General features: G+C 42.1%; 2 protein-coding genes across 2 annotated transcripts; one reads left to right on the forward strand and one right to left on the reverse strand.

Annotated features, from left to right (window-relative positions):
* The first annotated feature begins 4,244 nt into the window (after positions 1-4,244).
* On the forward strand, positions 4,245-5,083 carry LOC106086106 (mediator of RNA polymerase II transcription subunit 28). The gene has a single exon (XM_013250633.2). It carries the CDS (start codon positions 4,402-4,404, stop codon positions 5,026-5,028), a length of 627 nt encoding a protein of 208 aa, XP_013106087.1. The 5' UTR covers positions 4,245-4,401; the 3' UTR covers positions 5,029-5,083.
* A 2,501-nt stretch (positions 5,084-7,584) lies between these two features.
* LOC106086103 (zinc finger and BTB domain-containing protein 41) lies at positions 7,585-13,343 on the reverse strand. The gene is made up of 4 exons (XM_013250631.2): positions 12,990-13,343; positions 12,185-12,935; positions 8,664-8,744; positions 7,585-8,598 (listed from the first exon to the last, which is right to left on the reverse strand). The coding sequence occupies exons 1-4, from the start codon at positions 13,146-13,148 to the stop codon at positions 7,796-7,798; spliced, it is 1,794 nt and encodes a 597-aa protein (XP_013106085.2). The 5' UTR covers positions 13,149-13,343; the 3' UTR covers positions 7,585-7,795.
* Positions 13,344-20,217: the final 6,874 nt, after the last annotated feature.

Below are 20,217 nucleotides of genomic sequence, written 5' to 3' on the forward strand. Positions count from 1 at the left end.
GTAACAACAACACATATACATACTTATAATAAATTAAAACAAAAAAATAAATTAAATCAAACACACTCACAAAGCAAAACAAAAAATAATAAACGGAAATCCCCCTTAATATGCGACACCAGGATTAATTTAGTAATAAAAATTATTTAAATGATATGTATGACATGTATGGATTTTCATTGGAGGGGTGTAATCTGAACAAGTAAGAGCGTGCCAAGTTCGGCCGAGCCGAATCTTATATACCTTCCACCATGGATCGCTTTTGTCGAGTTCTATGCGCGGTATCTCTTTTTAGGCAAACAAAGAATATTGAATAAGAACCGTTATGCTATTGGAGCTATATCAAGTTATAGTCCGATTCGGACCTTAAATGAATGCTGAACATTGTAGAAGTCGTTGTGTAATATTTCAGTTCATTCGGATAAGAATTGCGCCTTGTAGGGGCTCAAGAAGGAAAATCGGGAGATCGATTTATATGGGAGCTGTATCAAGCTATTGATCGATTCAGACCATATCAGACATGGACAGACAGAAGGTCATGAGAGAAGTCGTTGTACAAAATTTCCTTCAAATCGGTTGAGAATTGCCCCCTCTAGAGGCTCAAGAAGTCAAGATCCCAGATCGGTTTATATGGCAGCTATATCATGGTTATGTGCCGATTTGCTTCGTACTTAGCACAATTATTGGAAGTCATAAGAAAATACATCCAGCAAAATTTCAGACAAATCAGATGAGAATTGCGCCCTCTATTGGCTCAAGAAGTCAAGACCCAAGATCGGTATATATGGCAGTTATATTAGGTTAAAAAACGATATTGACCATATTTGGCACAGTTGTTGGAAGTCAAAACAAACAACTTCATGGAAAAGTTCAGACAAATCGTATGAGAATTGCGCCCTCTATTGGCTCAAGAAGTCAGGATTCAAGATCGGTTTATATGACAGCTATACCAGATTATGAACCGATTTGATTCACACTTAGCACAGTTGTTGGAAGTGATACCAAAACACTATGTGGAAAATTTCAATCAAATCGGACGAGAATTGCGTCCTCTAGAGGCTCAAGAAGTCAGGATCCAAGATCGGTTTAAATAACAGCTATATCAAAACATGGACCGATTTGAACCATACTTGGCACAGCTTTTGGAAGTAATACCAAAACACTACGTGCGAAATTTCAGTCATATCGGACGAGAATTGCGCCCTCTAGAGGCTCAAGAAGTCAAGACCCAAGATCGGTATATATGACAGTTATATCAAAACATGGAACGACTTGAACCATACTTAGCACAGTTGTTGGAAGTGATACCAAAACACTACGTGCAAAATTTCAGTCAAATCGGACGAGAATTGCGCCCTCTAAAAGCTGAAGAAGTCAAGACCCAAGATCGGTTTGTATGGCAGCTATATCAAAACATGGACTAATTTGGCACATTTACAATCCCAACCGACCTACACTAATAAAAAGTATTTGTGCAAAATTTTAAGCGGATAGCTTTACTCCCTCGAAAGTTAGCGTGTTTTCGACAGACAGACGGACGGACGGACATGGCTACATCGACTTAAAATGACATGACGATCAAGAATATATATACTTTATGAAATTAGTATACCCTCATCCTATGGTGGAGGATATAAAAAGAAGATAATCTGCGCCTCGTAGTAGGCGACGACGACGACGACGAAAACCTGATAGAAATGGTAGAGGTTTAGTAACGGATACCTGAGACGACACTTGAGGTCGAGTGCGAAGCACTACTGCCAGCGGTACAGTCTTGACAGATTCACGGAACTCTAGTATAGCCATCTAGAAGTTCATGCTACACAGATGCATCAAAGCTAGAGGACAGAGTGGACCTGGAGGTGGTCTACATTGAGAACCCAAGGGCTGGGATCTGTTTGCGATTGTCTCATATGGTCCTACAATCTCTTGGCAGCCAATTCATGGAACCCTTCATCGGCCGTCGTGTTTTCGTCATGAGAGTGGCACATCCATGATTACCTTCTCCTTACATTTCTGGTAAAATCAAATCAATCAACACCAAATCTTCAGGCACATTGTGCCCTACAAATACGCGTGAGATGAATACCGAGCTGACTGCGATGGTCGATAGAGAAAGGATGTCGACCATCAAGTGTCCCAAAATATCTGGCCTCGCATTTGGCAGCTCTTACACATTCTCCCCAGATGCCACAGCAATTTGCGATAAAGTCAAAAGTAGAAACAAGGTCCTCAAGTCACTTGCCGGCAGCACTTGAGGTGCAGCACGGGATAGCTGTGAGCACCACGCAGACTGGAGCTTTAAACTTTAATTTGTGTGGTGTTCATTGTTGTCATGAGAAGCTTAGCATCCACAGGTTGCGGATAGTGGAATACTGCATACGGTGGAACTGCAACGGCAGTCGCGGAGAGTCTCAGTGAGAGGCCGGGCGGCACAGGCTCATGCATAAATACTGAGTGCCTATGATGCTCGGTATGAGTAATGTCCACCCTGTTCCCGCGGCGATCGGTCCTTTGGACCGGAACGAGATTGTTCACCTACGGGAGCTTGACGAGGACTCCACATGAAAATGTGGCTACAAAAACAACAGAGAAACCTCGTTGACCTCATACAAAGCAATTGGCCGGTCTGTGGTAAGTTATGAAGCGCCAGTGTGGTCTCGTCAGCTTTGTGACACTCAGTGGAATAATAGTCAGAATGTCGCCCCCTGAACATCGACGGGATGTCTCCTTAGTTCTTATGTGGAACACCACCATCAGGAGACAAAGATCCTACTAGTGCAAAGACAAAACTACATGTTGTCGAAGCAATACCTTTTGGGCTGTCATCGCAGAGAAGCCTTAAGGTAGATCTACATGATCTAGATCGTGAGGTTCAGCGTTCAGGCGTCTTCTTCGTCGGACTGAATGACTTCTCCGACTTCTCTCGTGCGGCAATATACACAATAGCAGCATACCAGTCTCTATATTCCCGGACCAGCGACGGGAAATGTATCTTTCTTGCAATGGTCACCGAGGCACGATCGACAAAATACTAGCCGACGAACACCTGCACAGTTGTCACGGTAAGGATCGCTCAAGGAATGGAGGTGGGGGATTGGCCTTCTTAATACACAATTCTGTCCAGTATATATCCATCTCGCCTGCGCCTGGCGCTTGTTACCCCTACATGGAATGTAAGGGGATAGCAGTCAGGTCTGGTACTTCCAAGAGAGGGGTATACAACGTGTATATACCGCCGTTTGGTAGTTGTAACCAAGTTAATGACCTAGTTTACAGGCCCGACATTAGTGGCCTACTGCCTTGTTCCAAGATACTAATGAGTAACACGTTTCATGACATTTTCTCTAGGTAACGACCAGCGGGGCAAAGCTTTGGCATTGGCATAGCAGATTGAAGACTACGTTTTGCACGTTGAATGAGGATGCCCCCACATGGATTACGAGAAGGTGCAGCGGCTAGCCAGACATTTCCATTGCATCCCCTGATCTACTGAATGACATATCCCGGCAAGACGTCATTTCTTTGGGATCACCTCCCCATAATACTCACTATCAACCGACCACACAATTTCAAAACCTACAAGCGCCGGACGTTTATTAACCAGAAGAAGGCTGATTGGGTCTGATTTAGAGAGTTCACCAATCGCCACTTCAGTGAGCTAACACCCTCCTCAAATGTGCTAGTTTCCCTAAGCACTCGCTTTATACCAGCCAATCGAATACCCCAAGTGCGGCCCAATTTCTCGGTGCAGGCAATGGTACTCTCAGACGAGCGAATCAGCGAGCTGAATCCGGAAATAAATAGGGAGCAATGTAACTAAGGTATCGATTAGACAAAATGTGGTCTAATGGTTAGTCACTCTCGAACCCCGGAAGAATTCAATTTATTGAGCATCCCGAGAGTGCCAAGGCTCACAGGCCAGGAGCAAAACTGAGAGTTATGCCGATGGCTGAACAGCCTGTCTGGTGTGTTCTTATTTTCATTTTGCCTTTCATCACAATCCGATGGCAGCCAGGAAAATAGTGTCAAAATTTCTTAAATTTTTTATCATAAGGTTTTATCAAAAGTCATTTTTATGAGTGAGTTCCTTTTTTTGCAACTATTTGACAATTACAAACTGAAAAAATTATACACAGCTGACTGCATTACCCTACCTTATATTGATGTACTTTGGCATCGGACAGGAATGTGACGGGCGTTTCTACTGTAAGTTAACTATTAGGGCCATGTTTGAATGTGTGTTCTAAAACAATGTGGCAACATTGCTTTGGTCTGTGAGAAATACAAACATTGCTAAAAAATAAATTTATACTTTTTTTCTGTTGCAATTTGCAACGTACGGTGTAGTTTTTGCCTTGGCTCTCCTTTTGACGGTACTATTGGCCACATAGTTTAAAAATGGCATCTTCATCAAATGTTAACGGCAATTTAATGGATGAATTCGAGGAAGCTTTTCAAAATTGTTTGCTTTCCCTTACAAAACTGGAGGCTAATACCGGCACCAACAAAGAGGAAGTGGAGTTGGAAGTTCAAAAGACAACAAATCGATTCATAGATGTGGCCCGTCAGATGGAAGCTTTCTTTTTGCAAAAGCGCTTCCTGGTTTCGACACTTAAGCCCGATCAACTGATTAAAGATGAGAATCAAGATTTGCGCATTGAAATACAGAGAAAAGAAACTTTGCTAAACAAACACTATAGCCGTTTGGAAGAATGGAAAGGTTGTTTGTCAGATATTCAACAAAATCCAGCCATACTTAATAGGCCAGTGGGACCTGGCGGAATCGCCGCGGGCCTGGGTGATGTAGCAGCAGGAGGATTGCCCGGACCATCTGGTTCATCGGGCCCCATGGGTGGAATGGGAGGTCCGCAACAACGACCAGGAATGATACCAAATATGCCAGGTGGTGCCATGGGCCAACTTGGACAAATGAATCAAGGTGGGCCCCAACAGCACTTGCAAAATCAAAAGATGTTGCAGGCCCAGCAAATGCAGCTAAGAATGATGGGAAAGTTGCCTAAATAACATTTATATTCTTCAAATAAAATAATGATTGTAGCCTAAGCCTTATTAATATCAATTTAAATTCTTGTTTAAATTAGATCAATAGTCCCACATAAAGTCTAGTTTTGGCCATTGTCATGCCCCTGCGATGAGAAGTTTAGATGAAAAGAAAATACTAAGTTCATAAATTTGACCTTTACATGAGGGGAAGTAAGAAAGAAATATGATAGGGGAATAACCCGATACGCCCAAAGAGGAAGATTAGTCCATACTTGCATAAGTGTTTACTCGATGTATGCTAAGAGGTTGCTCTGCGTGATCGTCCGGTGCATAAAATAACTGTCAAACCTGCTCGTATTTTCTATGAATACCTTTCAGAGATACGTTTACCATACCAAGATAGGAGAAAAATCGGTGAGGCACTGCGACACCAAATATCCGGACAATAGCCAAACAAGTGCATGATCTCTTCATCTTCATTAGAACTTCTATAATAAAAATTATGCGTGATTCCCCGTGATGCGCCACCGTCGTGACTAATGCACAGTGTATTATGAAAGCGAAAAGTTTGACCGTTCTGACCGGTAGCTGTAGGCTAGAGAGTTCTGGGAATCCTACCCTTAAGGTGTGTGTGTTGTGCTCCACAAGTTCGGCTGTGTCAGTTCCTTCCTAACTTTCAGTCGATTAGTCTTTCCAGTGTTTGGAGTAAAAATACTGCATTGATTGATTTTTTATCGTCTTGAAGATAAATACTACCCTGAGCTCTTAACATATCCTAGAATCCTAGCCCTGGATGAGTAATTACAAGGGGTTCTTGTAAATGTGTTGGGATCGGTTCAAGCTGTGGTCCCCGATGACAATGTCGCTACTCGTCGATCTCCTCCTGTCTACCTGGAAATGGTTCTATATCAGAAGTTCCTCTTGGCTATTCCCGGTGGAAGACTCATCTTGCCTTTTCGGCCAGCAGGAAATGCTGGGATTCTTAGAGAGCCCATATGCCTTCCAATCCTTCTTTATAAATGAGCCGAATGGCTGCGATTACATGGTTGAAAAAATAAATCTACAATCTCCCTAAATTCTCTTCACGCCCACTAGGGCATTGGAGACTATCCTAGATATCCGACCATTGACACACAGATTAAGTGTGAGGTAGCAACTGCGGCAATGTGACTTAAGGCGATGGGTGATGGCGGTATAATCGAGGCGACGATAGGAAACCTGCAAGGCAGTGCTGCCAGCGGCGCACTTCTAGATTGACGGACCCCTAGTATTGCCATCTGGAAGATCATGTTACACGGATGGATCAAAGCTAGAGGACAGAGTGGGCCTGGGGGTCTACATTGAGAACCCGGTAACTGAGATCTGTTTTAGACTGCCTGACCATAATACGGTCCTGCAGGCGGAGATCCGGCCGATCACGGAATGAGTGAGGTAGGGGAGTGGTGTAGGGGGCGCTCCGGTAGCCGAGTTGGTAATCCCGACCCCTACACTGGTAACCCGGTGCTTGGATTACCAGGTCGTGGGTTCTATTCCCACCAGAAGCCTTGGTCTGTCGCATCACAATGGACCTAAAATTGTCTTAGTGTCCATGTTATTTTTTTTAGTATTTAGAGCGCAAAACAAATCGCTTACTGGCTTAGGTCATTTCCATAGTGGCATGGGGCGGATTAATATCCACACCCTCCTTTCAACCTAAACTAACCTAACCTAAATTCTCCAAAGAATTTCTAATATGGTTGAAAAGTCTTCTAAGTTCTTAGTTTTCCTTTTCCATTTGCAATCTCCGTTCATTGAGCTCGTCTCGAAAGAGAAACAAACACAAATTTTAAAATTAAATGATCGCCCGCCCTAACAGGCAAAAACTTGAAAAATGAAAAAAATTCGGCAGATCCCTGCCGATATTCGAACCTGGGCACAGGGAGCAACAGCGAAAGCAGTTGCCGTTGTTTGGCGTTCGAAGCCATCGATACAACTTCCAACAGTTGCACAAAATCATGTGTAGTGCGAAAGAAGTGTAATTGCCACAGAAAAAAGTCTGTTATTACACAAAAATACATGCATTGGGAAAAAGTACAGCTAATAGACAGGGTTGTCGAGCGTGGTTAATGTGGTAATTGTATCATAGATGCGTTTTTGCAATTAATGCGATTCAAATACAACATACCAACTCACGGCCCTTACCATCACACCTAATATGGTTGAAAAATCTTCTAACCAAAGACGAAACGCGTCCCATAGTGGTTGGTGTATGTTGCTATCTTTGGCTTTCCTTTCGCAATCTCCAATCATTGAGCTTGTTTAGAAAAAGAAACAAACAGAAATTCTCTTCTCTTCGCTCTTATCGTCTTCTTGAACTTGACAACTGCTTCAAGGTATTTGCCATAGTCCTGTGCCGGAGTCCCCCTCATTGTCCTATTAAAAAAACCTTTTACTCTCCATCTCCAGTACCTTCAGTTTCGCTATACATTCTATATAACTCGAGGCCTATGAGACCATTCCTTAAGTGTGCTGGTACTTTACCGCTAATTTTAAGTCTTCATTGTTTTCTTTAGCTTTAAATAAATGTAGGCTCGTAGATATGTTTCTACCTATGTGATTTTTTATTTATTTTAACTTTTTTACACTTTTCAAAAACTCTTCGCTTATGGCATTCTTAAGTTTAAAAAAATATCTTTGAAATAGCAGTATGTATTACTCTTAATTTAGGTAAGTCTTTTTCTTGAAACTAAGAATAGTTTTTAAATGAAATTTATGTTATGTACATCTGCAGCAAAATGGGGCATTTGTATTAGGATGATTTGTTATGCCTTTTCATGTGACGATTTAGGCTGAATTTCAAATCAAATTGTTTACCGCAAGTATCACAATGAAATTTAGATTTAGCTGGTGAATTTCCAATTTGTTCTTTCGGATGCTTCTGAGAATGTGTTAGTAACTCTTCCACAGTGGCAAAAGTATCGGTACAATTGGCACATGCAAAGGGCTTCAGTATTTGATGTTGCGAAAGCAACATATCCGATACAGAATTAGTGTCCTCCGTATCTGATGGAGGTTCAATGGAGGTATCCATTTTTCCTAAAGTTTGTTCCTCTGCAGACTTTTGATTAGTATGGTCATCTATGGCTACGTCGTCGGAGTCATTTAATAGATTTCTTGAATGGTCGTTACGGTAGTGAGTAAAATGTATGGAATTGTTATCCTCTGCTACCTTGGAGGAGCTTACATATTGTAAACCAGCATCATGGTCATCGTCGTCGTAATCCTCGAAGATGGTTATGGAATTTTCCGCACGATCATTTGATCCTACGTTTTCACTTTGATCTTGCAGTCTTTTTTCATATTCTCTAACAGTTAGTTGTTGCTGTTTGGGACGATGTTGTTCTTGAACGTGAACTTTTAGTTCACTTTCCTGAGCAAATTTCTGATTGCAGTGTGCACAAACCATTTCCACATGAACCACTTCTACTTCACCGGTATTTTTACTAAGCTCATGCTGATCCGACAAAACGTTTGAAGAGTCTGTTTCTGCATGTTGGTCATCTGCATGAACTTGCCAAATATGAGTTTCACGATCTTCATTAGATTGGAAGACTAAAAAAAAGGAATATTTTTAAATTAGTTGCAGTTGTGTTATTGAAATTTATTCTAGCACTTACTTTCGGTACAGTACTCGCATGGGAATTGACTTAGAACTTCATGTTCCCGTAAATGACTTTTCATTTTCTTGGCTAGTATACCTGCAAGGAAAGAAAGTAAAACAATTAATTTATTTAAACAAAAAAAATACATTTCTAAAAGTCACGAGGGTTATCGACAACAGGGCAGTGGAAATGTAATTGGGCTTTTGAATGGGTTCTATAACGGCCATGTTGTTGTTGTTGTAGCCACATTTGCATGTGGAGGTGGCGATCCTGGCCAAGCTATTAAAGGCGGGCAAGCTTGTTCGCCGCGGAAACATGGTGACCATTGGTTAGTTATAGGCGCCAATAACTCGCCTTGTCGTATTGAGTATCATAGGCACTCAGTATTCAAGCAAGAGCTGGTGCCACTCCCTATGGAACATAGGAGTGCCACTCACTATGGAGTTTCTAGGCATCAACTCTATCGTAAGAAAGTTTATTAATAACTTACTTACTAAGAGATGCATTACGACAGGCTTGGGATCTGTGGATCTAAAAAGATGGGTCAGCAGATGAACCCCTCAAGGAGGTGTACTGTCTCCATCGTTTGTGTGCTGGGCCATAACGGAGCAAGGCGGTTTTGAAGGGCAAAGGTTTTGTGCAGTGAAGGCCAAAGGACTGCCGTCAATAAACTTTGTTCACCCGAAGCCTTTCGTGTCGACGCAGTCCGAGTTAAGGTCGTAGGCGACAAATGCGTAAGTAACACTGTGGTATAGCGAAACGGTCGGTAGGACGACGAAAATCCTATGGAGGGCTGCAGATCGTGAGAGGACTAGGCTTTTACTTTGGAATATAGCCATTAACAATATATTATTGTCTCTGGAAGAAAAAGGCGTAAAAGTTGTTGCGTATGCTAATGACTTGGCAATTGCGGTTAGGGGTAAGTTTCACAGCCCTCTAAGAAATATACTTCTTCGTGCAACAGCGAAGTGGGCTACAGAAAGTGGTCTGGGTATAAATCCGTGCAAGACAGAAGTAGTTCTTTTCAGCAGGAGAAACCAGTTGCCTACAGTGGAACCTGTCTCCTTGGGTGGAGAGAATGTTCCATTTACAGAAAGTGCAAAATACCTGGACAGGAAATTGAAATAGACCGCGTGTATATACTGTAGTTGTCAGACCTTTAATGCTATATGGTTGTTGTTATTGTTGTAGCAGTGTGCAGCTGTACAGCTAGGCGGCAGCCCTTGCCGATGAAGGATTCCATCGGGTCAATCCGGTATATATAACCGACTGCCATGGGATTGATGTTATATGGTGTTGTGGTCTGGTGCATGGCGCTTCAACAGTACACCTTCTCAATACTTAACAGTATCCAAAGGATGATTTGTTTTTCATCGCAGACGCACTGAGGACGATATCATCTGATGCACTGAATTTAATGCCACATCTTAAGCCTATGGACATTGAGGCTACCCAAATTGCAGCGACCACTACCGTGAGGTAAAGGGAGCTTTCTCATTGGACACTGTGTTAATGGACACTGTGTTATCCTTAAACCCTACCTGAGCCGCTTTTTGATAAAAAGTTCAGTACCACTATTCCTGGTAGAACCGAATGGAACTACGATATCCCTGGTAATAGAAGTTTCATAGACTTCTTTACGGATGCTTCCATACTAAACGACCAGATGGGCTTTGGGGTGTACTCTAGTTCTAGAACTGGTCATATCGAAAAGGTTACCCAACCACTGCAGTGTGTATCAAGCGGAGATCCTTGCAATTAAGGAAGTGGTGGAATGGCTTAGATATAATGTCATTACGACGATTGGCATAAATATTTTCTCAGACAGCCATTAAATCCCTGGAGAACGTAATTCTGAACATAAAAACCGCCCTCGACTGTTGCAGATCTCTCAACGAGATGGCTGTTCAAAATTCACCTGTTCTGGGTGCCGGGCCACAGAGATATCACAATCCAGAGATACTGGACTCTGTGGGTATGCCTCTAGCGACATGTAAGCTAAGTTTTCAGTACCAAGCCCGAAGGACAACGAATGATAGATGGTCACAAATAGGGGGCTGTGAGCATTCCAAAACTATGTGGCCTAATCTAGACTTGAAGAGGTCTACCGCTTTGCTGTCATTGGCTAGGACAGACGTCTCAGTCATTGTGTCCGTCATGACAAGTCACTGTCTAATCGGAAAACATGCTGACAGATTGAAGGTTGCCAGCATCGACTTTTGCAGAAGCTGTGAGGACATCGAAGAAGTAGAGACTATAGAACACCTTCTGTGTGTGTTGTTCTAGCAGTGTGTTGTACACTGAGACGGCAGCCCTTGCCGATGAAGGATCTAATCGGGCCAATCCAGTACGTACAACCGGCTGCCAGGCCCGAAGGACAACGAATGATAGATGGTCACAAAGAGGGGGCTGTGAGCATTCCAAAACTATGTGGCCTAATCTAGACCCGAAGAGGTCTATCGTTTTGCTGTCATTGACTAGAATAGGCGTCTCAATCGGAAAACATGCTGACAGACTGAAGTTGGCAGCAACAGAAGCTGTGAGGCCGTCGAAGAAGAAGAGACTATAGAACACCTTCTGTGTATGTGTCTCGCACTAGCAGCCAGGAGTTCCACTTTACGTCTCATTTCTTTGAGAACCTGTCTGATTTAGCGGACGTGAACATTCGCAAGTTATTGGGTTTTTTAAAGCGATCTGGATGGTTCAACGGTAGGAACTGGAAGGCATCTTCCTTCTTCTGTTCCTGGATGAAAACGTCTAAGTGAGTCTGATGGCAGACTGTCGCTTAAACCTAACCTAACCTAATGATGTCCTCGAAGGGGCGACATAGGATACTTTGTATGTTTAGCAGGAATCGTGTGGTCGAATCTCTACAAATTTCTAAGTGCGACAAAATGCACAAATAAGTTGCCCCACCAAATGCGAGGCCAGCAAGACGACAGGCTGAAAATGGGAAACTGATTCCTACGAGCCAGAAGATTGCCATCGTTGTCTGAATAAGCTATTCGCACAATCGTATCAGATGGGTTCCGACTGAATGGCAAATCAGAACGTCGTGCTATGGACAGATAGTTGAAAAGTGTTGTCCAAAGAAGCTGATTCTGGGAAGAGTGAGTGGTTTCTCGGCTCCGGAGCGACATAGGATACTTTGTTAGTTTAGCAGGAATCGTGTGGTCGAATCTCTGCAAATTTCTTAGTGCTACAAAATACACAAACAAGCTGCCCAACCAACGCGAGGCCAGCGAGATGACAAGCTGGGAAAGGGAAACTGATTCCTACCAGCCAGACGATTGCCAACGTTGTCTGAATAAACTAATCGCACAATAGTATCAGATGGGTTCCGACTGAATGGCAAACGAGAACGTCGAGCTATGGACTGATAGTTGGAAAATGTTGTCCAAAGAAGCGGATTCTGGGGAAGAGAGAGCGGTCAGCTCCGGTCAAAACTAAGTATTTTTCTAGCCTATCAATATTTGATCTGTGAAATTGAGTAATAAATGATAAGATTTTCTTTCCAAGAAAATACATAAACTTACCTATTCCACAGATTTTACAAATGATTTTTGCATGTACAGCACGCCTGTGCTCCTTTAGCGCTTGTCGCGAACTGCAGACAAAACCACACTGGGTACACTTGACATGTTTGTTGATGTTATGCCATTTCAAATGGAACTTGTAACGAGATGGTGTGGAATTCTTAAAAACTTTACCACAAATGTGACATTCCAAGTCGCGAATTTCGTGGACACGCTGTAAATGCTGTTTATGCTCCGCCTGATTTGGAGACAAGTGCTGACACAATTGACATTCAACGGTAGAAAAGGGCGGCGGTTGTTGCTGCTGTAGTGTCTCTATAGTTTTACTTTCATGTGGTTCAGCGGTTGCTTGGTCAAAGCCTTGAGCTGTAGTCGAGCATTCTCTGCTGCTGCTTAACGATGTCGAGGCAGTCTGGGGAATTTGTGAACTTTCATTTTCACGAGGTATAGCGGCTTCTTCTATGAGTTCTTCTTTTATGGGTACATGTGGTATATTGAAGGGGGTGACAGTATCACGTTCTTCATCGCTTAGGTCATCCACATATATGAAACTGCACTCAAAATCCTTTTCCTGTGGCTCAATAATTTCCGTCTTTACTTTAACATTGGACAGATTGTATTCTCTAAAATTGTAGAAGGCCCGCAATTGGCCTTGCGTTTCAGTACAGCAAGTGCGGAATTTAAAGATTCGTTTGAACTCGTGCAAGCAGGAAAAGCAAAGGTACTGTGACAAGCCATCATGTTCACTTATCTGTGATAAAATAATTAAAAAAAAACATACATACACATGAACACATCAACTCACATCGATTTTCCATTGTGCCAGCTCCAGTCTTATAAGCATCATTTCGGGAGAGTCTACAGCATTTTGGAACAATGGTAGCAGGCAATTAGCGGTGGACATGTAATAAACACCACACGTTCGACATGCCTCAACCTGTTCCATATCAATGCTAGTCATCATGTAGGAAATGTGAGGAATAACTCTTTTGCTTCACAATTCCAAAAATATTCCTTGTGTATTGAACGAAAGCACTGTTTGGGTGTTTTTTTTTTCTAGCTTTAAACACTGATTCAACAAAATTATGTATTTTGCGTGCCACGCAGAGATGCCACTGCGAGAGCAATTTCATCCCAAATGTTGCCACTTACAGCAGTGCAAATAAATAAGCCGCAGATACTTTGTTTTATGTGAATGGAAGAAAAAACAATGTGCATGTAAATAGAGGGGATAAATCAAAGGAAAAAGTTCCTTGAATGTCTGTTAAAAGAGAAACGGCCTAATTCACAAAAGTTAAGAAGCCTTAAAACAGATTTATTTGACACTTCTATGAACCAACATTTGTTACTCAAATATAACAGCATGTCTGCTTTTGGCTCCCCCATGTTTGAGAGAGTTGAAAAACATCTGATTGGCAAGTGCCGCAAATTTTGTTGTGTCTACCAACCAACACAGTTGTTGTTTTTGTTTTCTCTTCTTTTTGTGCCCCTTTTCTAAACAAAGCATTTGCGGAATTGCTCTTTAAGAAAAACAGAGAAAAATTTGTGGAAAATACAAACGGGCAAGTGAAGTGTAAGTGATAACATAACAAAAGTGAAAAAAAGTGAGTGGAGAGTTTTTTCTTTACGCTGTGGCCTTTTTCTATACAAACTAATTTCGATTTGCTCTTTGTGGCAAACAAAAGGAGAACAAAAATACATATGGACAAGTGTATGCTTACAATAATTCAAAATATGATTGAGTAAAGACAAAACTTATGCCTTGCTCTTCTTTAAATGGTCTTTGGTGCATAATAACTGAAAAAAGAACAACAATTGGTTTGGTAAGTGTAAAATAGACATCAGTTATTTTGTTTATTGTGCTCGGATTACTAATGAAGGGGTCGTTGGTTCGATTCCCAACAAGGACTTGGTCTGTCGATACTGTGGTATCACAATTAACTTAAAATTGTCTGAGTGGCAAGGTTAAACCAAGCGATCAGCCAACATACAATTTTTGGCAGTACTTGGCATTGAGGATGTCATCTTGTTCTATTTTTACATTCATTCATTGTTTATGTTTTTTATTCGGCATATTTGACTTCCTTTATCATTTTCATGGGGCCTATTCACTTCATATCTTCGTAAGTGACCTAAACCCCTGTTTACACTGCTCATTAAATCCGGATTTAGGGCTCTCGTCAGCTGATTTTATAAAGGGAAAACAGATGATCGAGCCATTAAATCCGGATTTAAAGAGCAGTGTATACGGGTTTTAACCTTCAATTGGTGAATCTCATGGTACAAGAACTTAGAAGGTAGGGTCATTTGCCCAACAACAACATTTTTCTGTGCAACCCTGGTGGGTTGCAGTCAAGGCGGTTTTAAAAAGGTGGTCTCCCGCAAACAGCTGTTTGCCGCTGCCGGCCAGCTTTGACGGTTTTAAGATGACAGATTTTTGTTTGCATTCTTTTTGTTGTTGTCTTCTTTCTTGCATATTCTCTGCTCATGTACGCACACGTATACACACACGCACACAAATTTCTTTGCGTGTGTTGGAAAAACGTCGATCAGCTTGATGGCGGATTGCACTTTATGATTTGTGGTTGTTGTACAAATGAGACCGCCTTTAATTGTTTCCACAAATAGAGAAAACAATAAGTGCAGAAAAAGAAACCTGTTTTGGTATGGAAACAAAAACGTTTGATTGCTGTCAAATTTCGCTCGCGAAACAATTAAAAATGTCAGCGACTATTCCGAAATCAGTATAGAATACCAGCCCTTCTGCTTTGGCCTTTAAAACCATGTTTTCACTAGAGCCCAAATCCACTTGATTTGAGGTAATCTCCAAAACCCGTTTCCACTACGATTTATGCGGTATTTATTTGTCAACAGTGACGTTTTTGACAGCGTTTTTATTGCGATTAGCATTTTTGTATTCAGCAAATAAATAGCGGTCAGCAATTAAGTGAACAATTAAATTAAATTAAATTAAATAACCAATAATAACCGGTATTCAATGCAAAAACAGTGTTGCATTTGAATTTGGAAGGAGATTTGCTGTAAATCTCCTCAAATAAGTAAATTTGTTCGCATTGAAAATGTATGGGAAACCTCGTTGCATAACCCGAGATTTCCGAAATCTTGTCGCAAATCTATATTTGTTCCAAGTGGTATCAGGCCTAAACAGAATAAGTGCGTTGAGAAGCGTCGCGTTAAAAATGCAGCGCTGCAATCAAAAGGCAAAAAATCAACTCGCAACATTAAACAATTTTTTACTTTTACGACTAAAAACACTACTACGTGCGCCAGAACCGTATGACGCTCGGTTTCAAGCGTCAAAGTTTAAATTTTTTTAAACTATTTCGCGTAGCTTTTGTCGTATTTGTATGTGAAGTTGCATTTTGGCAAAGTGACGCTCAAACACATAGCTCAACGCGCTCATTCTGTTTCGACCTTTACTTATTTGCCATTTCACGTGAACAACTGTCAAAATCCATATAAAAAAACTTATAAAGGCAAGGTGGTCTCACGCGGTCAGCTGTTAACAGCCAACCATTTTTGATGGTATTAAGATGTCAGATTTTTTTTTTTGCATTCTCTTTGTTGTTATCTGCTTTCCCGCATATTTTCTGCTCTCGTACGCACAATTTCTGCGAACGAAATTGGCAAAGTGACGAATAGCTTGATGAAAAGATGGCGATTTCACCATATGGTTTTTATTTTGTTGTACAAATGAGACAACCTTTAAAATAATTCAGCCATGGTATAAAGGATGGTACTACATATGTATTTCACAAGTGAAAGCAAAAAAGTCTTTAAAACCGAACGTAGTACCACCCTTAACGCTCTATCACACTACATGTTCTTGTCTTATAACATGTCACTTTTTATGTATCATTGGTATTTCATTATGTGTGTAAAAATTGCCAATCTACCTAACCAATGCTAATGACATAACCTAAAAATGTGAGAAAATCTGATTATTTTGAGCGTTAAAATCGTGAAAGTTGTAAAAACAATTTAATTTGGGATTGCTTTCATTCAACTCACAACAAAAACAGCTGATCTTTTTATATTTTTGTCAGAAAGAATAGACCATCGCTCTATTCGAAAAAATAACAGTGCTATTTTGAAAAGTGATTTTCATATGTTAGGTTATGTTGAAAAGTAGGTGCATATACTAATCCGGCCCATGGACATACACCTAAGCCAGTAATCGGCTTGTTGTGCGCTCTAAAAACTAAAAAGTAACCTCAAAGAAATAGTTAAGTTAGAAATTCCGTGCTATTAACAAAGTCCTTAATTGTTTTCCATACCACTCCCCTTATTTGGTTCATGTCTGGTGTTGTGTCCCCACCTAAGAACCGGTGTCTTTTAGCCGAGAAAGCCATAGGAATTCGTCGTCCCACCGACTGTTTAGCTGTTCCACAGTGTTACGTGCGCTTGTGTCGCTCACGCCCTTAAATCGGACTGCGCAGACCCGAGAGGCTTCAGGTTAACCAAGTTTATTGACGGCAGTTCTTTGGCCTTCACTGACAAATCGTCTTACTCCGTTATGGCCCGGTACCCAAACGATGCGGATTGTGCGTTAATCTCCTTCTTACACTGCAAGACTGTTAGTGACATTACCGTCCTGGTTGTTATTCCCATTATGGCAGTTCTACTGTCCGTAAAGATGTTCACATTCGACTTCCTCGTGTTAGTACCACACCACTTCACGCATTCCGTGATCGCAGGACCGTATTATGGTCAGACAGTCTAGGCAGATCTCAGTCCCTGAGTTCTCAATGTAGACTCCAGGCCCACTCTGTCCTCTAGCTTTGATCCATCCATGTAATATGGTCTTCCAATAATAGGGTTCCGTCAGTTCAAGACTGTGCCGATGGCAGCAGTGCCTTGCACTCGACTTCAAGGTTAATCTCAGGTATCCGAATGGAAACCTCTTCCCTTCCTCTAGGTTTCCTATCGTCGCCTCGATTATACCGCGATGGTATGAGCTGCTCCCATTCTCCCATCACCTTAAGTCTCATAGCCGCAGTGGCTGCCTCACATTTAATCTGTATGTCAGTGGGTCGGATATCTAGAATAGTCTCCAATGCCGTAGTAGGGGTGGTCCGCCTATGCAAACACAACATGTTCTCTGAACTACTGAGGCGTAAGTAAGTATTGGGTTGCCCAAGAAGTAATTGCGGATTTTCATATAGTCGGCGTTGACAAATTTTTTCACAGCTTGTGACTCTGTAATTGCATTCTTTCTTCTGTCAGTTATCAGCAGTTACTTTAAGCTTGCTTTAGAAAAAAAGTGTAAAAAAAGTATATTTGATTAAAGTTCATTCCAAGTTTTATTAAAAATGCATTTACTTTCTTTTAAAAAATCCGCAATTACTTTTTGGGCAACCCAAAATTAGTCTAATCACGCTTCTGTAGAGCCAGTGGACTATCCTCGGATTCAGGCCCCATTTCGAGCCTACGGCCCGTCTACATAGTGCCCAAGGTCTGTGAGCCTTGACATAAGCATGCTGTTTGTATTTAGGCAGCTCGCTGGATGTCCTACTCTTTATCATGGCATCCACTATGCGTTCCATGGTTTTGAGTAAGGCTTATAGGTCTGTAGGCCTTTGGTGTCGCATAACTTGCCTTGCCGGGCTTGGGTATAAACTCCATCCTTGCCTCCTGCCAGGCTTTCTGAGTATATGCAAGCACCAAGCACGCTGAGAAAATAGTTGCCAGATGAGGTGCCAGATAATCGGCGTCCTTTTGTAGTAACGCCGGAAATATTCCAACAGGTCTAGGTGACTTAAATGGTTTGAAGCTCCTCAAGGCTTCCTTGACCATAAATTCGGTTATGATAAGCCTTCGATCAACCTCATTATTCCAAGACTCCAGTGTCTCTGGGAGTCCCTCGTAATCTGTGGAAAATGCGTCGCAACATGTTCTCCGTTGTTTCTGCTCTCACTCCCATGGCGTCAACTAACGTTTCAGTTTGGACATCGGTTTTTGAGAGAAACTTTTCATCTTGGCGGCGTCACAAAAACTATCGACCTGGTCGCAGAAAAGCTTTCAAGAGGCACGTTTTGCCGCTCTGGTAATCTTTTTGTATTCCTTGAGCCGTGTGTAATACACATCCCATTATACTCCCGTTTTTTTACGACGCGCTCTGTTAAAAAGTCTGCGGACCACTTTTTCAATGTTGCGAATCTCCCCAGTCATCCAGGGGTTTTCTTGGGCTGATTTCTATTCTCGAAGAGGACAACTATCATCGAGAAACTCCACTAGTGCAGTCGCAATCCTGTTGACATTGTCGTCAATGTCTTCTATGCTTAGACAATCTAAATAATCTGGCCCAAGTCTTCTTCTGAGTGGTCTTCCGAATTTGGCCAGTTCGTTTTCAACTTATTACGGAAGCTTATCGGATTCGACGTCGGTCGTGCTATTTTAAACCTAATGTAGCGATGGTCTGAGAAGGAATGCTCCATGGGACCCTCCAATCCTGCACCTCATCGATTAGATTTTCCGAATATATTGTCACATCTAAAACTCCCTCCCTTATCCTATTAACAAAGGTAGTAGTGTAACCAATATTAAGTGTTATTAGGTCGTTAGTATTCAAAAATTCTGCCAGGGCTTGGCCCCGTTTAATAAATTTGGTACGAAATGTGGTCAGAGTTCGCATCCCACTCTATTAGTGCCTCATTTCCTGTCTGTGTTGCTTTTCTCATTAACCGTTGCAGCACCGACCTAGGTGGCGACGTCCGAGAGTCGGGTATACTCCACCGTCTCTCTGTCTTCTCACTGCTGCATCCGAAGTTGTTTTTATGTCAAATAACGCAGGTCCTAGGCCGAGTACCAGTGTTGGCATAGAATAATTGGTAGTAGATATGGTTCAGTCTAGGACTCTCGCCCCTGCACTGTCTGATGTTTTAGTATAAGAATCTTTTATTATCCTTGTCTTCCCAATATTGAGAGAGACGGTGACAATCTCGTCGTCGGTCCCCTGTTCGTTAGGCGTTATTGAGTGTCCCGCCACTGCACCGGGATACACAGCCGATATCGATGACTGCATAAGTCTTCTCATCTCTGTTATGCTTCTTTGCCACTCCGGCGTAAGACGGCGGCTCCTTACCTTTCGTAGCCACCAACTTCCCCTTTCGTGGTGGCTGTGGCATCCTTTTGGAAGTCACAGTCCTCCATGAACCACCACTCAGGAGCCGTACGCGCTTCCTTCGTTGCTGTTCCGACTTTGTCTCCCTCTATAGGACACTGTCTGGTGTCTCCACTTCGGGGGGGCTGGCTTGGTCTTTCCCGAGTAGTTGAAAGCGGGGAGCTTTTTTTCTTCTTCAGCATTGTAGCAGTGTTATGCCCTTCGGGATATTCTCTTTCCAGCTTGCGTAGAAGTGCCTGGAATGTCAGTTCTATTCCTTCCAGCATCCTGCAGTTTCGCTGTTTCAATCCGAGTCGGAAACACCATCTTTACTTTAAGGCTGGAGATGAACTGTGCATCCCTCTGGTTTATTCGTCTTTTCCTCATTAATTAGTCTGACAACTAGTTGTGCGCTTGAAGCATTACTCTCGACTGCAGGTGACAAGGCACCCATACCTATAGGAGGGGAGGACAACATGCAACTGACGCCACCACCGCAGTTGTTGGGTCTTTGGAGTTGATTTTGAGCCTCTTCCAAACATGGTTTTTTTCTTTGAGGAGCGAAATGAAACACCCACTCAACGGCTAAGAATTCTAGTGAAAGAATGTGAAAGATTAAAACCGGAAGTCCATGAGATAATTGGGCCCTATCAAAGTGGCTTTAGGCCTGGTAAATCCACCCTAGGCCAGATATTCATACTGCGTCAAATCCTGCACCATCTCTTTGTTGGCTACAAAGCCAACCTTTACGTTCAAAGGTATTTCAAGCCATGTGCGAGTTTGGTATCCCTGAAAAATTAATAAGACTCTGCAGGATGACACTTGCTGATACACGTTCCTCAGTAAAAATAGGAAGGAATCTCTTCGAACCATTTAATACCAAACGAGGTTTCAGACAAGATGTGAATAG

The sequence above is a fragment of the Stomoxys calcitrans genome, chromosome 2 (genome assembly GCF_963082655.1).
Source record: "Stomoxys calcitrans chromosome 2, idStoCalc2.1, whole genome shotgun sequence".
NCBI lineage: Eukaryota > Metazoa > Arthropoda > Insecta > Diptera > Muscidae > Stomoxys > Stomoxys calcitrans.